Source organism: Vulpes vulpes, chromosome 11, assembly GCF_048418805.1.
Source record: "Vulpes vulpes isolate BD-2025 chromosome 11, VulVul3, whole genome shotgun sequence".
Lineage (NCBI taxonomy): Eukaryota > Metazoa > Chordata > Mammalia > Carnivora > Canidae > Vulpes > Vulpes vulpes.
Window position 1 is genome coordinate 8,428,398 of NC_132790.1, and position 26,942 is coordinate 8,455,339.

Below are 26,942 nucleotides of genomic sequence, written 5' to 3' on the forward strand. Positions count from 1 at the left end.
CCTGGTGTATCTCCAGATCTTTTCTTTAGAGGGAATTTTTTTAAAAACTAGAGAGATGTTTCGAGAAACTCACTGCAGAGGAGGTGGTGGATCTTGGTGTGGCCTGGGGGAGGCAGGGGAAAGCAGGCTTCCAGGACCTGTCCGCTGAGCTTCCTTCTCGTTACTAACCGGGGAAGGAAACGGGGTTCTGGAGGAAGCAGACAACAGGAGAGCAAATTCTGGAAGGAAAATCAAAACTAATGAAACTGCTGAAGACTCAGTCCTTTTGTCCTACGAGGGGCTTTGCAATCTTCACACATTTCATGAAAACCCAGAAACGGCAACAAAATGCGGAGTTTGCTTCTGTGCTAGGAACAACGGGAGGATGATTTTCTTTTATTCTGGGAAAATTCCCTAGGGTTTAGCAATTTTCTTAAAACCTCTCCTACGTCAAATTGCCAGCCTCACCGATGAAATGCAGCCAATTAAGGGTGTCTCGCTGCCTCCTCAGCAAGTTCTCAGCAGCCCAGGCGTGCGGATTTTCTTGGGGCTCCACTTTTAACCACCGCCGCATCTCTCCCGCCCCCGCGCAATCCTGAGTTACTGGAGGCAATGAAAGCAAGCGACTCTCGAGACCAAACCCCGGGTTCTTCTATGCTCTGAGTCTCAAGAAGGGTTTCTTTAAAACGAGCGCTTATTCGGGGTTGCTTACACGTGCTTCAGGGACAAGGCCCCACACTGCCTTTATTATGTTTATCTACTAGTTTTTTGATGCTCAAAATGCAATTACATTTTATCATTTTTTCAATTTGATTGGCAGTAGAATGGCTCAGAGGAAAACAAAGAGCTTCAGAGGTTGTGGCCTGTTCCACTTTCCAAGAGACAACGGAGAAGTGTGCCTTATTTGTCCGGGGACCACTGCCGGAGTAATTGAGCCACAGAGCTCCACCAAAATGACCTGAGGGTCGAAATACTGTACATCTTACATTCCCTGGGGAAGGTGGCGTAGGGCAGTTCTTTTCAATTTGTAGGCTTTTGGCCACAGCTGTATGGGATTCCATCAATGCCAATCAAACAATTAATAACACCAGTGATAACTGAATTAAGTCAATCTAGTCCCCTTTAACCTGCACGGATTTTAAAAGCAACATAGTACCTTGGCCTTCACTAGGAAGTCCCCTACCCTAGAGACTTCCAGGCTTGCAGAGGGGTAGGATACACACGCGATGGGACGCCTGGGTGGCTCAGTGGTTGGGCGTCTGCCTTTGGCTCAGGTTGTGATTCTGGAGTCCCGGGACTGAGTTCTGCATTGGGCTCCCCGCAGGGAACCTGTTTTTCCCTCTGCCTGTGTCTCTGCCTCTCTTTCTCTTTCTCTCTCTCTCTCTCTCTCTCTCATTAATAAATAAAATCTTAAAAAAAAGATACACACATGAAAAATTATCACTGGACAGTACAACCTTCTCCTGCTCTACCACATTTCCCAGTTACCAGCCCCACCATCCATCCACCCAGGAGACTCAGCTAAAAACCTGAGTCATCCTTAGCTTTACCCTGTCCCTCACCCTCCCTTGCCTCACTCCCCGAGCCTCCTTGATTCTGACTCCAATATGTCTCTAGAATACACCCCTTCCATTCCTCCCCCTCGGCATATGTATTAGTCAGCTAGGGCTTCCACAACGAAGGATCAGGGACTGGGTGGCTCAAACAACAGAAATTACATTGGCACACTTCCAGTGGCTAGAAGTCTGAGATTAAGGTGTCGGCAGAGTTGGTTTCTTCTGAGGACCTCTCTCCTCAACTCGTAGATGGCCACCTTCTGCCTGTGGCAACCCATGGCCTTCTCTCTGTGTGTCTCTGCCCTAATTTCCTCCTCCTTATAAGGACACCAGTCTCATTGCATCAGGGACTTTGAAAGGCCTCATTTTAACTTAATAACCTCTATTAAGACCCTATCTTCAAATACAATCACATTCTGAGGTTCTGGGGGTTAGGACTTCAACACAGAGATGTGGGGCCAAGCGGAGGGACAGAATTTGGTCCATAATAGTATGTCATATAAGGACTTTCACAAGTTGATCTTGGACTTAGCCTTCAACTCAGCTTTAGACCATCTCTTCAGGAGAGCTGCAGCTACACACACAGACTTGAAGCTTTCCAAACAGGCCAAGTATCCTCGCCCATCATGCTTTTGCTGAAATTGCTTTTTGCCTAAAGCATCTAGAAGATGAAGCCACCCACTCCATCTTCAGCACCTAACCCAACTTCTCAGCCTGGCGAACTCCTGTAATCAAGTCATGGGTCAAATGCCATCTCCTCTGCAAAATCTTTACTGAACTTCCAGAGCAGAATTAATCCACCTCCATGTTTCCATTGCCATTATATAAATGACATAGTACTGCTCTCTTTACCTTAAAATTCTGAATTCCCATCTGCTTCCTTGTTAGAATGTAACATATGTGTATTCATAGTGTCTAGGAACAGGTGGGCACTTTGTAAACATTTGTTGAGTGAGTGATGTGGGAGAGAGCGTAGGCTGTATTAAAAGCAAATTCTGCAAGAATGTAAAAGAAGAGATTATTATACATGGAGTGGAGGAGTTTGGAAATAAAAAAAACAAAAAAACAAAGAAAGAAGCTTATTGTTGTTTTAGCAGTCTCTGCATTTCCTGACTTCCTGGGCAACGTTCTCTCCATTTTCCAGGCTCACCCGTCACTGACTGGGACACAGGGCTGAGATTGGCCAATGGAGCCCTGGCCCCCAACACCTCCAAGATGGTCTCCATTCTCTTTCCCCATCTGTGGATGCAGAAGGGCCACTGGGCACCCAGGCTCTAGGAAATGGAGGAAGCACCAGCCAGCAGGGAGGTAGCTTGGATCCCTGCGGGGGAGACTGTCTACAAACAGCTGAACAGACTGGAACAAGAGGGGGGAAATAAGCCTTATGTTGTGTTAAGCCAGTGAGATTTGGGGGGTGGTGATTACTGCCTTAGCTGCTTGGGCTGAAATACTCCCAGCTGCAATACTGGATGTGCTATAGCCAAGATATTCCCCTTCTCACTGTTCAGTGTCCAGCCAGTCTGCTAAGTCACAGGGAGCATCCTCAGGATTTTGCCTAACAGCTGTGGAAGGGATTCAAATGCACGGTCTCTGATGAGACTACACAGATATTTGGGGAAAGGAATGAAGTTCTGGCACCGCAGAAGACTCACTTTCCCTGGGGCCCTGACAAACAAAACAAAGCCCAAACACAAGAATTCATATTGAATTCTATGCTACTGTACTCTCACGAGTATCCTCCCATCCAGCCTCCTCCCTGGGCCCTCCCATTCTTCTCCAGCTCCCTAATCCAAATTCTGTTCCTGTTCCCCGTCCCCCTCACATTTTCTTTGTTTGCATGGGTTGTCATCTTTGGTCTCTTTCTAGAATTGATTGTCCCATTTCAGGTGGGCAACTCCCCTTCTCTTTTTCATCTCATTTTTCCACCTCTGTCCTGTGACAACCTCATCCATCTGTGCTCATGACTCCCATCTACATCCTGGTCTCTTTACAGCTGCCTCCCAGACTTTTCCACTGTACAGCCTGCAATACCTCAAACTCGGTAGCCCCCAACCACCAAACTCATCACCCGGTCTCCCCATAGTTTTCTTTACTTCTCAGAGGAGCACTGCCACCCTCTCATTCACTGGGTTCAGAGTCGTCTTTGACTCTCCCTTCTCTTCTCCTGCACATTCGATCAGTAATCTGGGCCTTCATTACTTCTTGCCTAGGCCATTATTAAATGCTTATCCGTAACATTCTATATCCATCAGGGTCCAGCCAGAAAAACAGAAACCACACTAGGTTTTTTGGGTTTGTTTTTGTTTTTTAACAGAGAGAAAATAATAGAGGGAATTGACTAAGCAGGTGCTAATATTTTTCAAAATGTAAAGAGGAGCATACGGACTTGGCACAGAGGTGGTAAACGCAGGAAACGCCTGGGGCTGGAAAAACGAAGAGAAGAGATGGGAGCACCCTCATTTAGATGCCTCCAGGGCAGGTTTCGTAGGGCAAGGAGTCAGGCCTCAGAACCGAGAGCCCTGCCTGCTTCCTGCTGGGGCTTCTAAGGGAGGGCGATGGAGGTCTGGGGAATGTGGGAGGAAAGCTATGGACAGTGATTCCAGCTCCCAGCAACAGGGTGAAGGGCCACTGTGGGAACAACACGGAGAGGAAAGCTGGCAAGAGGAGTGAAGTCTCTTCGCCCCTCCTCCTTCTCTACTGGCAGAATTTGATGGAAAATCAGCCAACAAGGAAAACTGTAGTTTTGAGAATCCTAGCCCCCAAACACAGAGTATGGAAGGGTGAATATGGCACACTGCCTTACCCCTAGTCAATTTTCCAAAGAGCTCTGAATTTACAGCATTTATTGAGCATTTATTATGTGCCAAGTATAATTCTAAGCACTTTATATATGATTAATACATTTAATCCTCATCACAACATTTAGAGGTATTACTAGTATTATCCACATGATACAAATGAGAAAACTGGGGCATTATAAAGGTTAAGTCACTTGTTCAGAGGTAAAAGGCACTTATAATAATCGGCAAATCCAGGATTCAGACCCAGGGTGCCTAGCTATAAAACACTGGCTCTCAATATTTTTTTTGAAACTTTCACATCAATGTGTACCTGAGGAAAAAGCCTCAGTAAAATGGTGGAGGTAAGAGTCTTTATGTAAATGATCCTTAAATTGTATCATGTAAATGTAAGAATCATTTGGGGATCCTGAAAAAACTGAGATTCTGAGACTCACTCCTCAGAAAATGATCTAGAAGGTCTGGGAAGAGGAATTTGAATTTTAAACAAGTGGTCCCCAGACATCAGCCCCATCACCACCCCACGTTAATCATTCTGATGTAAATGGTCAACGGACCCCAGTTTGAGAATAATTACTTGGCAGGGGTTGATGAGAGCAGACAAGAGGATAGAACTTGAAAAAGTCTTTCTATTGCTCAGTTGAGAATCAGTCCTCAAACACAATTCTGATCACATCATGCCCTGCCTCAAATCCCTTCAGTTCATTCAACAAGCTCATGCAACAGATTAATTTAGATACTTACTGAACACATACTATGTGCTAGGCAATATTCTGGGTACTTGGGGTACATCAGTGAACAAATCAGTGATGCCTCAGGGACCTTATATCCTATGGGTTGGGGAAGGAGACAGTATGCAGCAGACAAGCTAAATTATATAGTATGTTAAAAACCAGCTGAGTGCTAGGGGAAAATGCAGGGTAGCAAAGAGGAGGAATAGTGCAAGGGAAGGATAACTTTCCAGAAGTTGGTGAGCACAGGCTGCATTTGAGAAGTTAGCATTTGGGAAAAAAAACTCAGGGGAAAGGCACTTCACCCTGTGGGTATCTGGTGGAAGAGCATTCCAGGCAGAGAGGAGCAGGGAAAGGCTTGAGACAGAAGCACGCCTAGCGTGGAGGCATCCCTGAGAGGTAAAGCAGAAGTGGTCAGATCCTGTAGGGCCTTGCAGGCCACTATCGGGACTTTGGTTCTTCCTCTGGTGAACTGAAGAGCCACTCGAGGGTTCTAAGCAGAGCAACATGATCCAATTTGTCTAAGGATCACTCTGGGTGTTTGTAGCAGGGTGATGGTAGAAGCAGGGAGACCAACAGGAAGGCTTTAGTAATCAAGGCAAGAGGCGGTAACTCAGAACTACATGGTGGCCAGAAGCATTCAATTCTGGATGTATCTTCAAGATAGAGCCATGGGATTTCTCAAAGAAATCTGAATCTGGTGTGTGAGGAGAGAAAGTCATCATGAAAAGATTCTAAAGTTTTGATGTCATTGAAAGGGTGGAGTTTCTAATAAACTGGTATGAGGAAGACTGATGGTAGGGAATAGGGTTCTTTACTTTTTATTTATCTTTAAATTTATTACATGTTTTACTTAATTCATAATTGAGGGTAGGGTGGAAATCTGAAGTTAAGTTTCAATCTTGGACATGTTAAGTTTAAGAAGTCTGTTAGACAGTTAAGTGGATAGGTCAGGAACACAGTCTGCAGAGTCTGAGATGGAAGTCTGAACTGGAGTAAAAAATCTGGGGTGTTTTGGCATATAGACCTTATATCCAATCACACAATTGGAGGAGATTATCAAGGAAGAGAAAGGAAGTTTAGATAAAGAACAAGAAGGCTAAGCACTAGACACTGGGACATCCCTGCATTAAATGGTAGGAGAGGAAAAAGAGCAAAGGAGACTTCTCATGAGCAACCTGTGGGATTAAAAGGAAACTCAGGGGTGCTGTCTCCTGGAGGTGGAGTGAGGACAGTGTATTTGGGAAGAGGGAGTGGCCACTGTCAAATGCTGCTGAGCAGTTTCCCTGGAGTGCAGGGGTGAAAACCTGACTGTGGTGGACGTAAAAGGAAGATGGGAGGAGAGGAATTGGAGATAGTGACTATACATAATGTCTTCAAGGACTTTTTACTGACAAGTAAGTAAAGAAATTGCGCCTCATTGCTCACTTAAATACAGCTCAAATACTTAGCTTAACATTTAAGGCCCCTGGAGATCTAGTCCCAATCAACAAGTCTAATTTACGAACCAAGCTCCCCACTTTAAACACCCTATAGACTCATGGTTCCAACTATACTTCAGACTTCCCCCATTGTCTTCCTTGTAGAGTACTCTCCATGAGGAAGTCATTGACTTCCAATTCTGTATTTCCAAACTCAATATTGAGAGACCCTTTTAATGCCTTATTGTCCATAAACACTTACTTGATCACATCTACTGAGGCCCTCTCCATCCTCTAACAATATTTTATTTGTACTGCTTTTATGGCTTTTAATATTCTCTACATTATGCTGTAGGTTCATTTATCTTAGCTTTCCCTCTAGACTGCAAGCCCAGTGATTAGTATGCCCAATTAAATGTTTTATGGCCTAAAAGACCTATCATGGTGCTCAATAAATAGCTGTGGAATAATTTAAATTAATGAAACTTGCTTTTTCTTGTCACATATCAGTTAGAAGTACTGGAATGTAATAGTTTGGAAGGTGTGAAGTGAGGTATTTGAATTTTAAACAAGTGAGCCCCTGCCATATCCCTGTAATTCTGATTAAATGGTGTACGGACCACAATTTGAGAATATATACTTCGCAGGGTTTGAAGAGAGAGAAAGGGAAAGGATATAGCTTGAGAAAGTCCTTCTGTCATCCAATTGAGAAATCAGTCTTTAAACGATTATGATCGCATCACATCCTGCTTAAAAACCATTCATTCATTCATTCATTCATTCATTCATTCATTCAACACATTTAAATGTTTATTGAACACACAATGTATCAGGCTGTATCCAAGGTAACTTGGCATTCTAGAATGGCTACCCCATTTAGTATCTAAGTGACCTTGGAGAAGAAGATATGAACTTCTTTAGGCTTTAGTCTCCTTATTTGCAAAGGCTCTGTAAAGGAAAGAACAGATCCTTGAAAAACTGAAAGGTCAGTGTGGTTAGGGTACAAAGCATGGTCCAGAATGAGACTGGTACAAAATAAGGATATAGTATTCAAGGCCTTGGAGGTCATGATGAGGATTGTAGCCTTTACCTAAGAGCAATGGAACCTTAAGGAAGGGTTTTCAGCAGGAAGGTACCATGCCCAGGGGTATTTAAATACAATACCACGAGTTAAAGCTGAATTAGTTTTTCCTCCAGAATAAGGGAAATTAGTAATTACCATCGCATCAGCCCAATATTTTGAGAGTACTAAGTAAAAACAGTAATCTTTAAGACTTCCTCTGTTTAATTTCCTGAGTAAGATGGAAAACTAAATTAAATCTTGCTTACTGGTGTTAACAGTGAGCTCAACTCATTCCTGGAATCGTGAGTCAGTTTCTTTACGACCTATATACACCTTTTCTCAATTTAAGATTCTAAAAGTGTTAGTGTCAGAAATGAAATCTCAACTACAAAAAAAAATTTATTAAGTGTGAAAACAAAACAGGTACATCTATTTAAATATTTTTTTTACATATTTATAGATAAAACAAACACAAATAACTTATCAAAAATTACAAGTTTAAAGAATAGTACTATTTTGAAACAACCAATAAAAGTATTTGAAAATACCACATTTTATCCATAATTAGTTAATATTATCTCCAAAAAAATGTAACTTCTATTTTCTTGTGAAAAATATACGTTTTTTTTTTAGATGTCTGGCAAGATTGTTCAGCAACAGTCCATCTTGCTAAATCTAAAAGTGTAATGCCTTTATTGAGAACTTCTGCTTTTACCAAATAGCTTTAAAAACCACTTGCGTTTTCCTTTGGGCTTAGGTGAACTCTGAATCTTCATGTCACTTGCAGACCACAGGGCATCAACATAAACACAAGCCAGTCAGAGTGAGAGTTTGGGGTTGCTTTTCTTCATACTGATCGAAGGACCTTCTCCTTTGCCGGGTGGAAGACCATGGTGTATTGTGATGTCCAATCTACTGCACAGGGCTTCACCAAGCCAAAGCAGCCACACTGAAAGAAATCTGCGAGGTTCTGTGTGAACCCAAGGCTGCCAAGGAAGGAAGAGAACACATCTTACTACATTTCCTGTTTACCTTTTGACAAACATTCATTCAAACCAGAAACATTCACTGAGAGTTTAGAATATACAACGTCCTTTGAAGATCCTGTAGCAGGAATCCAGAGATGAATCAGAGTTCCCCAGCTTACAGGCCATTAAAACTGAAGCCCAGTTCCATTTCTGGACCTGAATCCCTATTTTGAGATTCCCTGGCTTCTGCCCAGCAACTTAATTTCCTTCTGAGTCCCCCACTCACTGCAACAGTGGCTGGCATCAATAAGTGTCCTTCTTTCCATTCCCACTGCCCTGATTCAGATTTTGATAATATCAAAGGGCATTATAGTCAACAAAATGGGTTTTTTCCTAAACTTTTTTTAAGATTTTATTTATTTATTCATGAGACAGACAGAGAGAGAGACAGAGAAAGAGAGAGATCGAGGCAGAGACAGAAGCAGGCTCCATGCAGGGAGCCTGATGTGGGGCTTGATCCCGGGTCTCCAGATCACGCCCTGGGCTGAAGGCGGCGCTAAACCGCTGAACCACCCGGGCTGCCCTTTCCTAAACTTCCTAAGTAAAACATGGCTCTGTCTTAATTCCTTCCAATTATTATTTTTTAATAATCCAAGTCTTTTGTCTTTTTTTCAGACCTATCAGACCATGAATTCAGGGGGAATGGGTTCCAGCAGCTCAGGGTCCTTTCAATTGGCTCTCACAAAGTGCAGCACTTCTCTGGGTGGAGCAGGCTGGCGCTTCAGTTGAAGCCGAGTACCTTTCCCCTTGGCTTCCTTCTTTTTCTGATCATTTTCCTTCACATGCTTCAGGAAGCTATCTCAGCAACTAGGGTGCTTGATATGCTCACTAATAAGTACGTTAGTTTTCTTGGCAGGAATCTTGCCCTTGTGTGTTTACGACAATGCCAACAGCATGCTGGGTGACACTGTAGACTCTCATGGTTCTGCCCTGGTAACATTCATGGGGCGCTGCTTTCTGAACAGCGCCCCTTCCCTTGATGTCTATGTTATCACCTTTCTTGTAGATTCACATGTATGTGGCCAAGGAAACAACTCCATGTTTTCTGAAAGGCCTAGAGAACATATGGTGGGTGCCTCTCTTCTTTTCTGCCGTGCTGGCGAATTACTGGAAGATGGTGATTCCAGCCAAAAGGAAGGAGCTCCTTCCAATTAATCTTATCTATAGGACACTGTCTGGTCCTCGAAAACCCAAACCCAACAACCCCTTATCAAAACCCACCCCCCTGTACACATTAAAACATAGCTGTGCACGAGGATGATTATGCTATGGCTGCTGCTGTGAGAGTCATCAGGAAAGTATCATCACTCCTAGGAAGAGCGGCTCCAGAGCTACTGAATGAGTAAGAGTAACTTATGGTAAGAGACACAAGACAAATCTTCAATTTGGGCAGGTCTTTGGAAGCTAGATGCAAAGCAGCTCTAAGGCTCCCCCAGCTTGCGCTGCCATTACTCAGTAATCCCTAAACATGCCCAGCTCTCTCATCTCAGGCTCTTAGTTCCCTCTTTAGGGCCTGAAATACCCTCCAGTCCCTCTTCATCAAGTCCGACCCCACATCTTTCAGGGCTCAGCTGAAAATTCCAACTCAGTCACAAAGGCTTTCATCCTTTAACGGGGTAAATATTTATCCCTCTGGTTAAACTAGGGAAAAAGGGACTTTATTATCATTGCCAATCTGAAACAATCGTCACAAGCTTAGCACCACTGGTCACCCTCCCTCACCTTAGTCATCTCTTCCCATTTAAGTCAATTCCTCTCCTCTCTAAACACAGATCATAGTCATATCCCAGGCTCTGATTTCCTTGTCTAACAGCCTAACAGTTTCATCTTGTACCACCGGTGTGCTTTAAAATAGACTGCTCGTGAGATATGCAAGTGAGCGTTAAATCCCCGGAGGGCTCAGGGTCACCTCTGCAGCACTCCCAGCCTCCAAGACCCCGATATACATGACAGGGAGATAAGCTTCAAAGCCCGATCATTCATATCGTAAGATGACAGCCTTCCTACAAACATTCTCATTTTCAACGGAGGACAGGTTTTATACAACCAGGACTCTGGAGAAAACACACCCCAAACCTGAAACACTAGCTTCTCCCTGACACAGGTGGGCACATTAAGCACAGGGCTGAAAGAATTATGGCGATAGAAAGGCAGGTTGAAAATCTTGGCAAAGCTCACAATCTAATGCTTTCTGCAGAGAGCCTTGTGGCTGGAATTCTCAGCCACGTGCTTGATTATCTCACACTGACTTCGTGCCAGCAACATGCAATCTTGTGACCATGTGGCTGGACTTGAGAGATTCCCCATCTTGGCAAAACTTCAAAGTCATTTAACTATTTGTGCAGAGCCCAGGAGACTAAGTCCTAAATTCCCACCACCTCGGGGCTCATGACCTTGCCTCTCACCTCCTGTCACCGAGGCTTCCAAGACTCCACCAGACAGCAGGTCAGAGAGCAACACTGCCTGGGTGCTGGCAGTAGGCTGGGAAACCAATGGCTAGGCTAGCATCCTCCATAGGACACAGTGGCCAAAATACCTCTGACTTACTTGTATGGGGTCCTCCTGAGGGACAATGTCTGTTTCATATGTCGGCTCTGCTTCAGCAGGCTGGTTCTCTCGTGGGAGGTCAGGCCCAGAAAAGCAATCTGCAAAAGAAGGTTGGAAGGTACATGAAAAATCCCATTCTGCTGAGGGTCTGTCACAATTAGTGCATCACAGGACAGCAGTAAAATACAGTATGACCTAGCCTTCTAGCCCAGGACCACAGTGAGGACAATGACTCAGCAACTCCAAATGAGACTAAGTAAATCTAGTAGTTGAGCATTTTTTTAAAAAAGTTCATTTGGAAAAAAAAAAAAAAAAAAAAGTTCATTTGGGGGATCCCTGGGTGGCGCAGCGGTTTGGCGCCTGCCTTTGGCCCAGGGCGCGATCCTGGAGACCCGGGATCGAATCCCACATCAGGCTCCCGGTGCATGGAGCCTGCTTCTCCCTCCGCCTGTGTCTCTGCCTCTCTCTCTCTCTCTCTCTCTCTGTGACTATCATAAAAAAAAAAAAAAAAAAAAAAAAAAAAAAAAAAAAAAAAAAAAACTTTAAAAAAAAAAAAAGTTCATTTGTGGGATCCCTGGGTGGTACAGCGGTTTGGTGCCTGCCTTTGGCCCAGGGCACGATCCTGGAGACCCGGGATCGAATCCCACATCGGGCTCCCGGTGCATGGAGCCTGCTTCTCCCCCTGCCTATGTCTCTGCCTCTCTCTCTTTCTCTCTGTGACTATCATAAATAAATAAAAATTAAAAAAAAAAAAAAGTTCATTTGTTTATTTTTCAGTAATCTCTACACCCAACATGGGGCTTGAACTCACAACCCCAAGATTAAGAGTCCCACGCTCTACCAACTGAGCCAGCCAGGTGCCCCGAGCACTTATTTTTTTGATTGTCTGTTTTTAATTATCCTTCAACAAAGCAGTCCTGAAATAATTGCTTTGGCAATTCAAGCCATGGCTGACAAGCCTATTTAGATTCTCAACACATTCAGCATGTAAGTTTTAGATGAATACAACTATATAAGGTCAGTATTACTGCAATTATCTCAACTTGTACATGCTGCTTCTCATCTCTTTGGAAAGGGCCAAATGAAAAGGTTAATCTGAAGTGAAGGACGTTTAAATCCATAATCTGGAGAAGGGTAAAAGTTAAGGTAACTTAAAAACTCCCAAATCATTAAAACCTTACTATTCACTGCGTTACTCCATTTAATCCTCAAAACAACTCAAACATCAAGTTCCTTATTCATAAAACAGAGATTACCACACCATCCTCCTTCATCAGATTGTTGAGGGATCTGACATAATATATTTAAATACCCAGTGGAGAGGCTTCTAGAGGTGAAGTAACTGGTCCAAGGTCACATAGCTTTGAAAGTAGCAGAACTGAGATGGACACCTCAGTCGGTGTAAGAATCAAGTTCATGGTCCTTACCACAGTCTATGCTCAGTTTGACTTGCCGTACATAGTCAAACCCATGACTCACTAGAACAGTCAGCAAATGAAAGGCTTCAAACTGAACTGTTTTACTAAGAAAGCAACTTTACTCTGAATTCCTGTATCTGAAAACTATCCAAAACTCTGAGTTCATTTTCCTACCTTAGAAAGTATAAAAAACACTAAGCTTTCTTTAAAAAACTGAGCTATAGTCTCACATACATCTGTACTTGTTCTAAGAGTCCAGAAGAGTAGAAAGAGAATTAGACTTGATGTCTCGAATCTTCAGCTCTACTTCTAATTTCACCTCTCACCCACCCTATGGCCAAAACAAGGCACTCAACCTCTCACAGGTTTAGTTTTCTCATCTACAAAATGGAGATGCTGCTTTGACACAGTCTGTACCTCAAATGTTTGTCAGGAAAGTGCTTTGGAGTATGTAACGCGTATGTAACTATTAGGCATTATAAGATATTAATAACCATCAATGATGCTAATACTTATTCTTCCTGCCTGAATTCATAGATACCAGAGGGGCAATAGTTGAAGATGAACATTCGGAAGCCTCAATGCGTTAGTATTACCAGCTTCATTCCTTTCTTTAGAATTTTTTTCCTTTGTCCATCTTTATTTACTATTATTATTATTATTATTGTAGAATTGGTTACTTCCCTATAAAAGTGGAATGCATTTTGCTTTCAATGAGTAACATTCTAATTATCTGAGGTCATGGTGATTGGCTCAGACTGATCACACCTCTCTAGACCATGAGGGCAGGCTATGGCAACACCTAGAATTGGGTTATGCTCACAGGGAAAGGAAGGCAACAGGGAAAGGACAGCAGCTTCATGGGAAGCTGAACGTGGTTACTGCCCTGGAGCATGAACCTTCTAATGGCCATGACCCTCTCTGGAAGTATCATTACCATGTCCACTAATTGGTGATGGATTTTGCGTTCCCCCTCCCCTTCTACCCACTTAAGCACTCATAATAAACAGGATAACACACAGGGTTGGAAAAAAAGAGGGAAGATAATCACCTCACAAATGTTTTTAAAAGCATCTCACAATGCTTTTTATATTTTATATCACGTTTTCACACACCATGTGATATAAGTATATGATGAAAAAAGCCTTGGAAAAAAGCCTTCCAGTTCTGATTTCACTACACACTGAGTGACCCTGAGCAATCCAATTCACCTCTCTGCAACTCTATCCGTAAAATAAAAAGGTGAGATTAGATCATTCCTAGGGACATGCTAACAACTTATGCTAACCTTTAAACTATTCTGTGAGAGTAGCATTATCAACTCTATTTTACAGACAAGGAAACTGAAATTCAAGGGTCAAATGACATACCTACACCCAAAAGAGTAAGTGACAGAGGTGGAACTAAGACCCAAAAGCCTTCTGACTTAAAATTCAAGTCTCTCTATTACAGGCTACTGAAAATTTTACTCAAAAGCATTATAGGAAGACAAATAAATACCTGAAAGAGTTGATTTAATAATAAAAATGTTGACCATGAGAAGTGGAAAGCTGCTAGCATGAAGATATATAAAACCCAAGGGGAACAGGCCACAATCTGATTGAGGTAGGTCCATAGTCCATCTTCTCTGAATGTTGTGGTACAATGATTTGACCAATCTGTGAATTCAAAAAAAAAAGGAACTCATTATTTAAAAAGGCAGCAAACTCATGATCATTCTTCAAGAAGATAAAACCACTGCATTTCTATTCAGGAAGAAAATAAGACATGACAACACACACTAGAACCCAAATTTTAAGAATTTATCTTCCAAATGCCAGCTTAACCAACAAAGTAAACAAACAGTACCTCACTGCTCATAAGGGCTATGACAGCACCGCACTGGTGGGGTGGGCAATAAAGGAATAAAAGCAAAAATGGTCCATAAGACCACCACTAAAACCATCATAATCAGCATAAAATAAACTCTCCAAAGTTAACTCTTCAAGGACTTGATAACAGAGAATAGCAATATTTAATAAATATCTTAGAAAATTCATCATCTTATCCAGGATACACAGCAAGACAGGAGTCTGTTATAGCACTGAATAAACTCTTAAGGGTTCGTATTAACAGGCCATTGCTGTAGGCACAAGAAATCCTGTTAGCACCCAGGTACCATCAGAACACAACCTAACGGCATAAGGTTACTGGGTGTATTTCTGCGTTGGCACCATGATTTACACTGTAGAGAGAAAAAGTCCAGGTAAGGGAATCATGAGACATCCTAGGAAAAGAATAAAGACCAAGATGCATGTGGTCAGTTTCTCCCTAGAAAACCCATATGTCAATTCAAACAGAGGACTTCCCTATGGCCTTCATGACCCCTAAGTCAATCTTCAAGGTTTTGTAAAGCCAATGACTTTTGTGGGCACCATGACCATTTACAAAGGGTGAATTATTTTTGAAATAAGAATTCTGTAAATTTGCACCTTGAGGTTTGATATATGCCTCTGACAATTTGATAAGTAATTTCAGACATTTTCCCAAAGCAGCACTTTAAGAGCTCCTAGGACAGAAAGAAAATGAGTCCCTGACTTTTACTATCCCCTGTCTGTCCATTTTAGTCTTAAAAATCTATGCTTTCCCCTTGAGTCTCATTTGGTTCCTAACCATCTTTCATGACTATATGTCAGAAGCATACTAAGGGCAATCATCACGAGTAACAATCAAGGCAACAAGTTAAGGCAAATTATGCTTTCTTTAGAGCTTCTCATTAGGAGAGCAGACAAAGATGCATCCCATGCACCTGATGTGACAAAAAAAAAAAGAAAATAATTCCCAACAGCAGGCAGAGGAAACGGCTGCTGCATGGTAAAGAACACCTATTTGCTCCCAGCTTATATTTCTACTGCTCTCTTCTGGGAATCTTTGTGATAATACAGCATGACCTCAAAGTGAAATTTTCATAGGCGTGATTTCAGATTTAATGTCAAAGATTTGGCTGCAAATGGCCACGTACGTAATCTTAAGCAATGTAAAACTGTAATATGTACAAATAACACATTCTGGTCTGGTGGTCATTGGCTAATGACAGGGGACTCATACTATTCCAAGCTGACCGTTCTCATCTTCAGATAGATCTGACAGTTACGATGTGGTCTTTCTAAACACTGATCTAAAATCTTTCTCCCTGTACCTTGTAGGATGCTGACACTTTCTGGGTGTCCACACCCTGAAAGTAGACCTCACAAATGATGAAATGGATGGAGGCTGCCCAGAGCTGGAAGTAGCTGCAGCTGGCTCACATGAGGGAAGAGTGTGCACATCAGGGCTTTGGCAACAGCAATGTGAATGGTAAACAAAGAGGGTGGGATGGCAGTGAGACCTCCTTAGAAAAATGAAGCACAAGTTCATTTTTTTTCCAACTGTGAAATAATGATAAATGACACAATGTACTCATTGAGTGTAAAGAAATATTGTCAGGAGACAAATGGGATAAAGGTAACAAAACATGTTCAGCCAGTCTACATGGTTGCACGCGAATATAAAGTGGGGCCATTTCCTAAGAAACAAAATATAAAATTGGATCAGAGCCAGAGAATAAAGAGAAAGAAGAGGGAAGAACCGATGCATGTAATAAGAAAGCAACTTGGAAAGAATGAAAGTGATGGAAAATTCCTCTTATCCTTTTTAATAATACAGTCTTACACTGGACACAGCCATCAAACAAAGGTGACTATTTTTAGTGAAGAGAGAAGAGGGAGAGACAAGAGTGGTGTAAAATCTGGCTCCTCTCCTTGAGGATCAAGTCCAAGGGACAAGCTGGTCCGTGGGCCAGCTTAAAAAGGTTTTCCAGGAATACCCTTTATTGTGAGGCCTTAAAAGGGCAGCTCTTTCATCAGAAAGATGCACCAACAAGAAATCTTTATTCCTTACTCCACAGGATGTAATTTAAGAGGTTTCTGAATTCCAGAGCTCAGGATTACAGATGGCCTTTGACGAGAAAAGAGATCAGGGATCAGTTAGATCTCTGACAACCAGATCCATTTGAGATGGTGATGGTAACGCTGAGCTACAAAAGCATTCCCTACTGATCACAGACGCCCAAAGTGCCAGACAGAAAGGAGCTAGCAAGGTAACTGAAGCCCTCTCCATGCCTGTGGCAGGGCAAAAAGAAACCATTTCACATAGATATTATTAAGAATCTCTAAACATGAAACCCCGAACAAACCAAAACTTGTTAATACTGGAGGTTTCTGGGGAAGGGAACTGGGAGGCTTACAGGCAGAGTAGGAGGATTTATTTTTCAAACACTAAACAGAAGTTCAACCAAAGAAATGGGGAAGGTAAGAAGGGGTGGTACTTAGGATGCTAAGGGAAAGAGAAAATAGAACATTTCTAACATCTTCCTGAATCATCCCAGGTTTAGTTCAGGAACTAAAACAGTATTCTACTGGCAAAACCTAAGACCAGAACATCAATGTAACATGGATTATAAGAAGTGGTCAGCAGATTCATAGTGAGGCCAAATTCTCCCAAAGCCTTCAAAATAAATAAATAAATAATCAACAGCTAAGGCCAAAATAAACTACCAGTGCCATAGGTTTTCCCAGATAGGTAACCCACTTCAAGATTTGCAAAGCATAGCCATGTAATTGCTCAGAGCTAAGCTAAAATCCTTCTTGCTTCAATTTAAACCCTGCTCTTCTGGGTTAATCACCTTGGGATAGTCAGATGTCACTCCCTACATGAGCCCCCTACATGCCTGTTCACACTGCTACTGAGAAGTTATTTTCCCTTCTTAGGGACACAGAATAAATGGTCTTAGGTTTTCTTCTAAGTCATTATTTCCAAACTTCCAGTGACTATTAGTTGGCCCATAAGCTCTAAGCTGTGACTGGACATTTATCAAATGGCACAGACATTTAGGGTTTTGTTCCTTCTCTCCAAGACCACTTCCTCCCACCTTCAACCTCTCCACTGCCAATCTGTTCTTTTTCCTATTTTATTTACTTATCACTTCCCTAGCTCTGTTCCTGAACAGCTAATTTTTCCTCACTTCACTAGGTGATAAATCTATACTTTGCCTCAAATGAATTTGTATTGCTGACCACTTCTCAATTTATCACTTTAGGTGAGGTACAATCTTTTCCCAAGGGTGGAAAAACCTCTTTCAAGCATTTCTTGCAGCTTCCCATTGCTGAGTCTCAGAGGCAGCCATCTTACTTTTATCAGGAGTATGTTTTATAGTCACCCAGTCAGAATGTGAATATACAAAAATTTACCAAGAAAAATTCATGTGGGTACGGGTTTATGAGTTTGCTATATGAAAATATTATACTTACAGATGAAAGACTCATACATAATCCAATCACAAACGATGGAAAGAAAAAATAAGAAGAATATGTAATAGCGATGATTGCCAAAACCTATATCAAAAAGAAAAAACATATTTAATACTTTCTTACAATGATTTTCCAGATCAAGACTTTATTAATCACTTTCCTGTCAAAAGCCTTCACCAAAGTAAAAAGTAAATAAGCTTATGCTTTGCTTTTAAATAATATTAAACCAAAACCAAATAGCTCTGTTACGTCATGGTCAACTGTCCGTGATAACTGAACTAATATTTATTTGTTGCTTACCTAAAAGACATCTTTCTTGAACAGAACAAGATTTACTAAACACGTGTAGTTCTAGGATGGCCTATACTGCATTGGAGGAAGGGGAGAAGGAGGGACTTTGGGCAAATCATACCCTATCTCTTCCTTCCTTCCATGTAACAAGTTTAAGAAGTATAATTTCTGTAAATCAAGGATCCACTTGATAAGGGTAATAGAGAAAATGAATGTAAGAGCAGCAAAAAGATATGCTGAAGACTAAGCACAGGAAAAAAGGGTCAACCTGCAGGCTAAGGTGTACAGAAGTGAAGTAAGGGCGAGGGTGCCAAGCAACCAAGTCTCACTGTTGTGTATGTGGCTCTCTAGACGCTGGAGTTGAGAGCACTTTGATGCTAATGACACAGAAGTACCACCACGTCCCCACTTTCTATGGCAGCAATGCCTAGCAGAAGGAGCAATGCCCACTGCAATGGGAAGACCTAGGTTCAAAGAGGAGTAGTTGTGTTAAGTATTTAAGTTAATGCCTTAACTTCTCTGATCCAGTGTTCTTGTTTTTAATCTGGGGATAAGATCTCTTCTGCCTGCTTCATAGGCCTATGGCAACCAAATAAGAGGATGCATGTGAGACCACTGAGTTAAATGTAGCGTAATAAAAATACATGGGCTCAACACTGTTGCTTTTTCCATGTTCACTCCAAGCTGCTATAATGCTAACCATCCCATCTTTACGGTGGGATGAGGTCCACAAAGCTTGGAGCTCTAGAATAGTAGAGAACATCAAATGCACCAAAGAAACTTGAGTAAAGCCACCTTTTGTTCAAGATTATAAAAGAATATCCTCTGCTGAAGACAATTACCACAGTTCCTTTGAAGTTCCTCATAATAAACCCCTGGTTTTACAGTGACCACTCAGAGGAAACTTGGGGCTACAGACCACGACAAGGAATACTCCCTATTATCTCTGGTTCTGGCTCCTACCTGAGCTTTGAAAGAGACAAGTGGAGAAGTAAATGAGAGAGACAAGTCACAAGACATGGTAAGAACCTGGTAATTTGGTATAGAAGACTGACATTACTAAAATAACCTCAAGCAAATAATTTACCTTTTCTATTTTTTCACCTCTAAAATGCAGATAGTAATATCAACCACACAGGTTGTGCCCTGATGATCAAATAGGATACTATATTCAAAAGTGCTTTATAAATTCTAAAATACTATACAAATGACATTATTATTATCAACATTGACAGCTTTCCAAAAGTGTTATACCATGAAGCTTCTCTGGCAAGGAAGAGCTACAAAACGCACCCCCCCTTAGATGCCCTTCCATTTTTTTCTATGAATCATAAACATAGCTAAATATACACTTAACTTCATAGTGTTAACTGAAAAAATTCAATCTCTCACCTATGCACCGTCCAGTCCACAGACAATGCTGATCATATCGAGCGACACAAGAGTTACACACGTGGCAATGAAGTGACCTTAATGGCTTCCTTATCTAAGTGGGCAATTAAGACAGGTCCAAGCAAAAATCAGTGTCTTAAAGTGGTGACAAATCACAAACAAAATCTTACTCCTAAGTCATAAAGACATGGGCACAAATAATCCTAAATAGATCATCAGTTCACGCAGAGGCTCTGGCATGCCTTGTTAATATTTACTTCCATGTATCTGATTTTGATTAGGCCATCACTAGAAGGGATTGGACTTCCAGAACCTATTCACACTGATGAAGGGGAAGTGAGGCAGTACCAGGCAGCAGAATGAGCACTGGATTAAGAAAAAGGAAAAAGGACACCCAGTTACATTTCCAGCTCTGCCAATAATCTGGGGGAAGTTAATTCCTCCCTCTAGGCCTTGATTCATCAGTTGCAAAATGACAGGTTTCAGTAAGTAGTTTCTAGGGTCATTGTGAGCCTCTGACTTGAAGTTAGTTTTAATATATGCTTTATGGCAGGAAAAAGCAATCAAAACACACTACAGATCATTCACAGATTTAACCATAGGCAACTTTAAAAAACTATGAACATCATTCCCTCAATATGCTTAAGGCAGAAAACTATCCTGATAGTAATACAAAATTATAACCTGGTAGAAACAAAGGTGTACAAATATACCATGAAGATTTAACAAAGGCTTACATGACAAATGCTACCAAGAATTTGCTTTCTTACTATAGGAAAAAATTATTTAAAAAAAGACTCACAAGACATGATGTACAAAATGTTCTGAAGTCCAGACAGCCAGTCTCTGCAAGGGTGATGATATTCTGAAAGGCATGAAATTTGACCTTATGATTTTGTTTTGCTAAGAAATATATAATGCATGGTTATATACCGTTCTCACAGCTCTCTCTCCAAACTGAGGCAGCCAGAAAAGCAATTTGGAATATTTGCCACCAAATCATTCTGTACTTGAAAATAATGTGACTTTTCAAGGCTGCATTTTCAACCATAGCCAATAAATTAGAATGCACAAAAATTATACCTCCCCTTCTCTCCATGAATGGCAAGCACCTTCCAGTTATAATCTGCTAGGGAAAAATAAACACACACATATATACCCATAAAAAAGAAACAAAACCCATCAGTATACATCAGAACTGATGGTTATAAGCACCATGGACTCGTCCTTTCAGGAACACTGGCTAGAGGAACACAGACAACGATGCTCTCCCCAATTTCTAAACCTTTGCAAGCAAAGGATAATAGTCAACTGACACCTTCACTTCTGAGGAAGAGAAAGGTCAATGAGGCGCCCTCTTGCCCCTGCTCGGTTACTCTCCATGTATTTTACTGAGGAACTGAAATGATCATTATCTAAGTGTGTTACTAAAAAGAAATTTAGATCAGGTTCACTAACAAATTACATCTGAAAAAGTCTTGGTGAGTATGACTTTAAGAGAAAATAAAAATGTTTTAAAACTTTCACATAAATAAATGAAAGAGTAACAGTGGACAAATCTCAACTTTGTTGACACATGTTGCATCTATTACATGCTGGGCACTAGAGAGGCAGCCATGGCAAACATGAACGTTACTAATTAAAAAAAAAAAAGTAACATTACAAAGAAAGCTCACCGTTTTCCTTTCTTCTTCTGAAGCTTTGGTGAAGCCTGGATCAGTTGCCCAAGTCTTGTAGAAAAAGTAGAGGAAGCCTATTATGCTGAGAAGGAAAGCAAAATAGAAAGGAGTGCCTGCTAGATGTGAAAGCCTCGTTAAGGAATATATCAGCTTCCATTAAGAACAGTATAATTATGACATAAGCAAATTTCATCACTGGTGCTTAAGAATCTCTCTGCATTCTATCCTCACTTTCCAGTATCTATACACATCCCTGCCCCCAAACCTGGCCCCATCCTATGTTCTAAACCTACAGGAATTTGCTCATAGTTGCTAATAATTAATCCCTCCTGATTAGCTGAAACTCATGAAATATTGATAGGAATAGTTGCAATCTATGAGGTACATCCTGAGGGCTTAAAACCATTCTAGATCCAAATAAAGTAATCTCTGACGGTGTAACTATGGCTCTCCTGTAAGCATCTAAAAGAATATTTTATCATTTTAACAAAATAATTCGAAGAAACAAACCACTTGATTCAGATTCCAACTAAAAATATTTCTTTACACATTAGATTAATGCTTGCAAAAATTTCCTAATAGAAAGTTTAATGATGAATCCTTGTCATCTTTTAGGCTGCATTAATTTAGAAATACACACAAAAAATTGCTTTTTGCAAAGTAATTACAAATCAAATTCTATTTGGGGAAAAGAATACATTACAGGCACATTAAGATAATAAGTATTTCAAGGATAAATATTACCCATTTTGAAATGGTACAAATTCGTTGTATAAAATGTAAAATTTTGCTCCAGGGAAAGAATGAAGGTGCACTGAGCAATAAGCCAATGCACCAGCAGTAAACCAATTCTCCTTGCCCAATTTAAATCATTATCAACACAGTAACTATCTGCCTTCCAAGGATTTATCAAGCTGTCTTTAAAAAAAAAAAAAAAAAGAAAAAAAGAGGGGATCTCTGGGTGGCTCAGCGGTTTCGCGCCTGCCTTTGGCCCAGGGCGTGATCCTGGAGTCCCGGGATCGAGTCACACGTCAGGCTCCCTGCATGGAGCCTGCTTCTTCCTCTGCCTGTGTCTCTGCCTCTCTCTCTGTGAATCTTTAAAAAAAAAAAGATTTTATTTATTTATTTGAAGGAGGAAAAAAGAGAGAGCTCAAGCATGAGCACAAGCAGGGAGGGGGCGGAGGGCAGAGGGAGAGGGAGAAGCAGGCTTCCTGGTGAGCAGGAAGCCTGATGAGGGACTTGATCCCAGGACCCTGAGATCATGACCTGAACTGAAGGTAGGCACTCAACCAACTGAGCCACCCAGGTGCCTGTAGAACGGTCTTAAGCCAAACTCTGGACTGGAACAGGTGGCCATGAAATAGACTCTAAACCCCTGCTATTCAAAGTATGGTCCGTGGAACCACAGCAATGGCTTTACCTGGTAGCTTATGAGAAAGGCAGAACTTCAGACCTCACTTCAGATCTGTAGAACCAAACTCTGGATCCTTAGAGGATCCATGCACATAATACAGTTCGAGAAGCACTGATCTGACCCCAGAAAAACCAACCAACAACCACATCTGGCTCAGGTAGGTTAAATCCTGGTTAAATGTATCAGTTGGCCTGCAGAAAGGTCTGGCTTTAAGATAGGATCTAGAAGAGTTGTGTGGCATTCAATTCCAACAAATAAAGCTTACTTAGAATGCATTAAGAATACTGTTACAGAGTACATAAGTCAAGACTTTTAGTTAAAGAAACACATCCTTTCTTCCTTAGAAATCTTGAAGATTTCTAGAATCTTGATCAACACACATGACACATCCTCAAAAATATATTCAGTTGAATCATGATTCCACATACTGAACGACTGAACTGTGGGCTTCTGTTCTGAATAACTTTCCAAAGAAATCCCAGGAGGTTCCCTGGAGCTTCTCTCTCTGAGTAAAATGAATGCATTCTATGCCCTCACATAAAAGTCAAACATTCCTTGCTTCCATGCCCTTGCTTAGTGTGGTAACTCAAATGTTCCCCATTGCCCCCATCTACACTTTGAGGATGTCCAAGCCCTAACTGCCTTTAAGACCTAACTTGGGAAGCCTGGGTGGCTGTGCCTCTCTCTGTGTGTGTCATGAATGAATAAATATTTTTTTAAATTTACTTATTCATGAGACACAGAGAGAAAGAGAGAGGCAGAGACACAGGCAGAGGGAGAAGCAGGCTCCATGTAGGGAGCCCGACGTAGGACTCCATCCAGGGACTCCAGGATCACGCCCTGGGCTGAAGACGGCGCTAAACCGCTGAGCCACCCGGGCTGCCCAAGACCTAACTTATATTCTCCTTCCCCTTGAAGTCTCTTTTCTTTTCTCTTTTTCTTTCTTTCCTTCTTGTCTCATCTGAGAGTGAGAGAGAGAGCAAGAGAGAGAGAGCAAGCATGAGTTGAAGGTGAAGGACAAAGGAAGGGGGAGAGGGAGAAGCAGACTTCCCACTGAGCAGGGAGCCTGATGTGGGGCTTGATCCCAGGACCTCATGACCTGAGCCAAAGGCAGATGGTTAACTGAGCTACCCAGGTGCCCCAAAGATCTTTCCTGATTCCCTATAGAGAATTCTTTCCCTTCCCTGAATCTAAAAATGCCTGTTCTGTGGTACTTGGACCTTATACACACCTCAGCCTCCCCAGTTAACTGTGACTCTCTGCAGTTAAAGTCTCTCAATACGGAGCTGAAGTTTGCCTTTCTGTAACCTGGACTGTTTTTCATCCTCTAGGTGGTTTTGGCTCTACACTGAAAATCTACACTACAGCTGTCCTTAGATCTACCTTACAGAATCCTATTTCTCATCTGTTCAATAGTTTTACTGAAGGTCCATTCCGTACAGTACACTGACTTCCAAACGATAGACTTCCAAACCCTTGACATTGGAAGGCAGTGCTCACACCTCCAGGATAAGCAGCAACTTTGTTCCTTATACAGCACAGTTCCCTTATGCTCCTGTTTGGTCAATGCCTCTCTCAAAAGAATAGAATTCAAAACACAGCAAGCATACCTCAGGGTGGTCCTGACCAGTGCCAGAGACAGTGTGACTGCTGCTGTCCCTCACATGGACATTCAAATCCTTGTATCCCTTGTGGGGAGTACAGTGGCTTCCTTGGCAGCTGTGTCACTCCCTCCCTGAGGCTTTTGGCCAAAGAGCTTACTCTTAAACTTGATCTGAAACTGTGTACTCCCTGTGCAGCAGGCCAGAACCACAGACATAATTTCTGTGCTTCACCATTTCTGAGTTTTAATCTTCCCTCCAGACACATCAGGAAGGTCATACCTTTTCTATTTGATCCCGCTTCATAAAAGCCAAATATATTAATTGCCTAACATATAAAAGGCACCAAAAAGAAGTGATCTTCTGAGGAACCAATCTAGAGCTTCCCTTAAAATTAATTTCAACATGCGGCCTTCCACACAGATTTTATCCATAAGAATAACTAACAATGAAATAGCTATTATTTATAAAATGCCAATTAGGCAATGGGGTCAGCATTTTACAGACATCATAACATAATAATCCTTGCAGCCATCCTGTGACCTTGTATGGTTGGTTATCCCTCAGGTTTGGGGTTTTTTTTTAATAGCAAAACTGAGACTCAGTGAAATTAAATAACGTACCCAATGGTACCTGACGAGTAAGAAAAAGAGCCAAACTCAAACTCATTCTGTCTGATTTCGAAGATGGTAGTCTTTCCACAGTGCCCCAGACACTCATCTCTTAACAGACTGTGAGAGGGGAAGCTCCCACACGATCCAGGATTGGCAACCTGAGACAAGATTAGTCTAAATACTCAGGATGGGTCTTTACAGGGTGGCACATCCCAGGGCCATTCTAACAGCATTTAACATTCAGGCTCTAAAAACACTGATCTGAAGGCAAAGTGTGCCACCTACTGACTGACATGCGCTTGCCAGTAGCAGGTTCATATGGGTGCCCAGATCAAAGGGTTTTCTGCTGTACCTGCAAGTAAAATACCCCATCCTGTCCACTCTGACATCGTAAGAATCTGTCTAGCTTTGAAAATCAAATCTTCTGATGTAATGGCATCTTCACAAATGGGTGACCTGCCTGCGATGAAACTCACTTGAACGCTAAGTTCTGTAGCTGAGGTTCTCAGACTACAGTGGAGCTACATTTCTGTTGATACTGCTTCTGCAACGTTGAAATAATGCAATATAAAAAGTATCTCACTTTTTGTGCAAAAAGCGAAATAATGTGAATTTCTCAAAATTTAAAAGTTCATCAAGGAACAATTTTAAAACTGTGTTTACTCCACTGCCATGTGGATTGGTAAACAAAAATATGAGCCATCCCTTAGAATCATGTCAGTTTTCCTAGAATTTACCAGCCTTGAGATTTCTCTGAGTGGTTTGTGTTGTATATTGTGCTGTTGTTTTATACAGTCGTGGTTAGTTATAAAGTATTTTTATATCACATATCATCCAAGCCTTCATTAAGTAGTGGTTGTAAGACTAGTGCTTAAAAAGCTGCTCCCAAATCAGTAATCATAAGACAAAGGCTATACATAATAACATCTGTGAAAGAAGTCAAATGAACTCCATGATATGCTGCACCATTCATTTACACTACAGGAAACTGAAAATATTAAAAATAATGCTCAGAAACAAAAAGCATCATTGAAGTATAAACATGCTATAACGAAATGTATGCACTCTGAGAATTCATATGCCCCTCTCACTTTACACTGATTCCCATGAAAAAAATATTTCTGCTTAAGTGTATGCATCTCTCCTACAAACACTACCCTTTCTTTTCAAAATTGCCATTACCAAAAAGAGACACAACACAGAAGTTAAAGGAATGTTTGCAGGTCCGTTTCTCTCCATCACATTCCTTCTACCCTGTAAAGAAAATAAGGTTATAATGGCTTTCTAGAATCTCCAGAAAGGAACCTGAAAAGAGGTAGGAAGATAAAAAGGCCTCCCTCCTAATGGGAGCTATAAATAGCTATAAAACCAAGAAGTATCCCCTATCCCCACTTCTGGTGACGAGGTTTGGTCAACCCGAAGAGTGCAACACACCCTTACACTGGTCTTGGCCTAAGCCCGGCTCCTCAAGTGATAAACCTATTTCTTAGAGGAGTTTTTTTGTTTAAAACCATGGGCTGCCATCCATTAGTAAGCCATATAAGAATTAAGTGGGCTGTGACTAGCATTTTTTAAAAAGGAAAAGAGAATAGGATAGAGTAACACAATTTCAGAATAAAGCACACATCAGGAGTACTGTCTTCTGTTTCACATGTTTTGGGTGGCAGTGTAAATGTTTTTTTTACTGTGGACTGAGACTCACTGCTGTGGATGGCAGCACTGCACTGACCACTGCTGAGGAGGGCATATTTCCCCCCAATATCCCTCCCATACAGGCCACCTTGGTACCCAGAAGATTTATTAATCAACTGTAACTGCCAACCAAGTTAAAAGAACCATCTGACCTTGAAGAGAGTATCTCAAGGCAATACAACAAATTTTTATGGATCCACGTAAACAATAATTCATGCTACTGTTTCTTTCCTGTGAGTAATACTAGACATTACCACTTCCATGGTGTGCTCTGAGATTATTTTCAGAATTGAAAAGATTTTCAACACTAAACATCGGCAACCAGAATAATTAAAATGAATACAAATATGAGTTGTATTCCCTGGATCTCTCCTAATATCTAAATTTCTAA

General features: G+C 41.5%; 1 protein-coding gene across 2 annotated transcripts in view; it reads right to left on the reverse strand.

The window, feature by feature from the left end:
• Nucleotides 1–7,934: 7,934 nt before the first annotated feature.
• The window catches only part of ZDHHC13 (zDHHC palmitoyltransferase 13), a 49,369-nt gene continuing 30,361 nt past the window's right edge, over nucleotides 7,935–26,942 (reverse strand). For both annotated transcript variants that reach the window (XM_072725412.1, XM_072725413.1), the window contains exons 11-17: nucleotides 21,228–21,352; nucleotides 20,354–20,416; nucleotides 19,552–19,645; nucleotides 17,869–17,952; nucleotides 14,042–14,199; nucleotides 11,124–11,221; nucleotides 7,935–8,534 (exon numbers count right to left, since the gene is read on the reverse strand). In XM_072725412.1, the coding sequence (XP_072581513.1) occupies nucleotides 8,396–8,534; nucleotides 11,124–11,221; nucleotides 14,042–14,199; nucleotides 17,869–17,952; nucleotides 19,552–19,645; nucleotides 20,354–20,416; nucleotides 21,228–21,352 (761 nt within the window). In that variant the 3' untranslated portion in view covers nucleotides 7,935–8,395. The remainder of the gene's footprint in view (nucleotides 8,535–11,123; nucleotides 11,222–14,041; nucleotides 14,200–17,868; nucleotides 17,953–19,551; nucleotides 19,646–20,353; nucleotides 20,417–21,227; nucleotides 21,353–26,942) is intronic.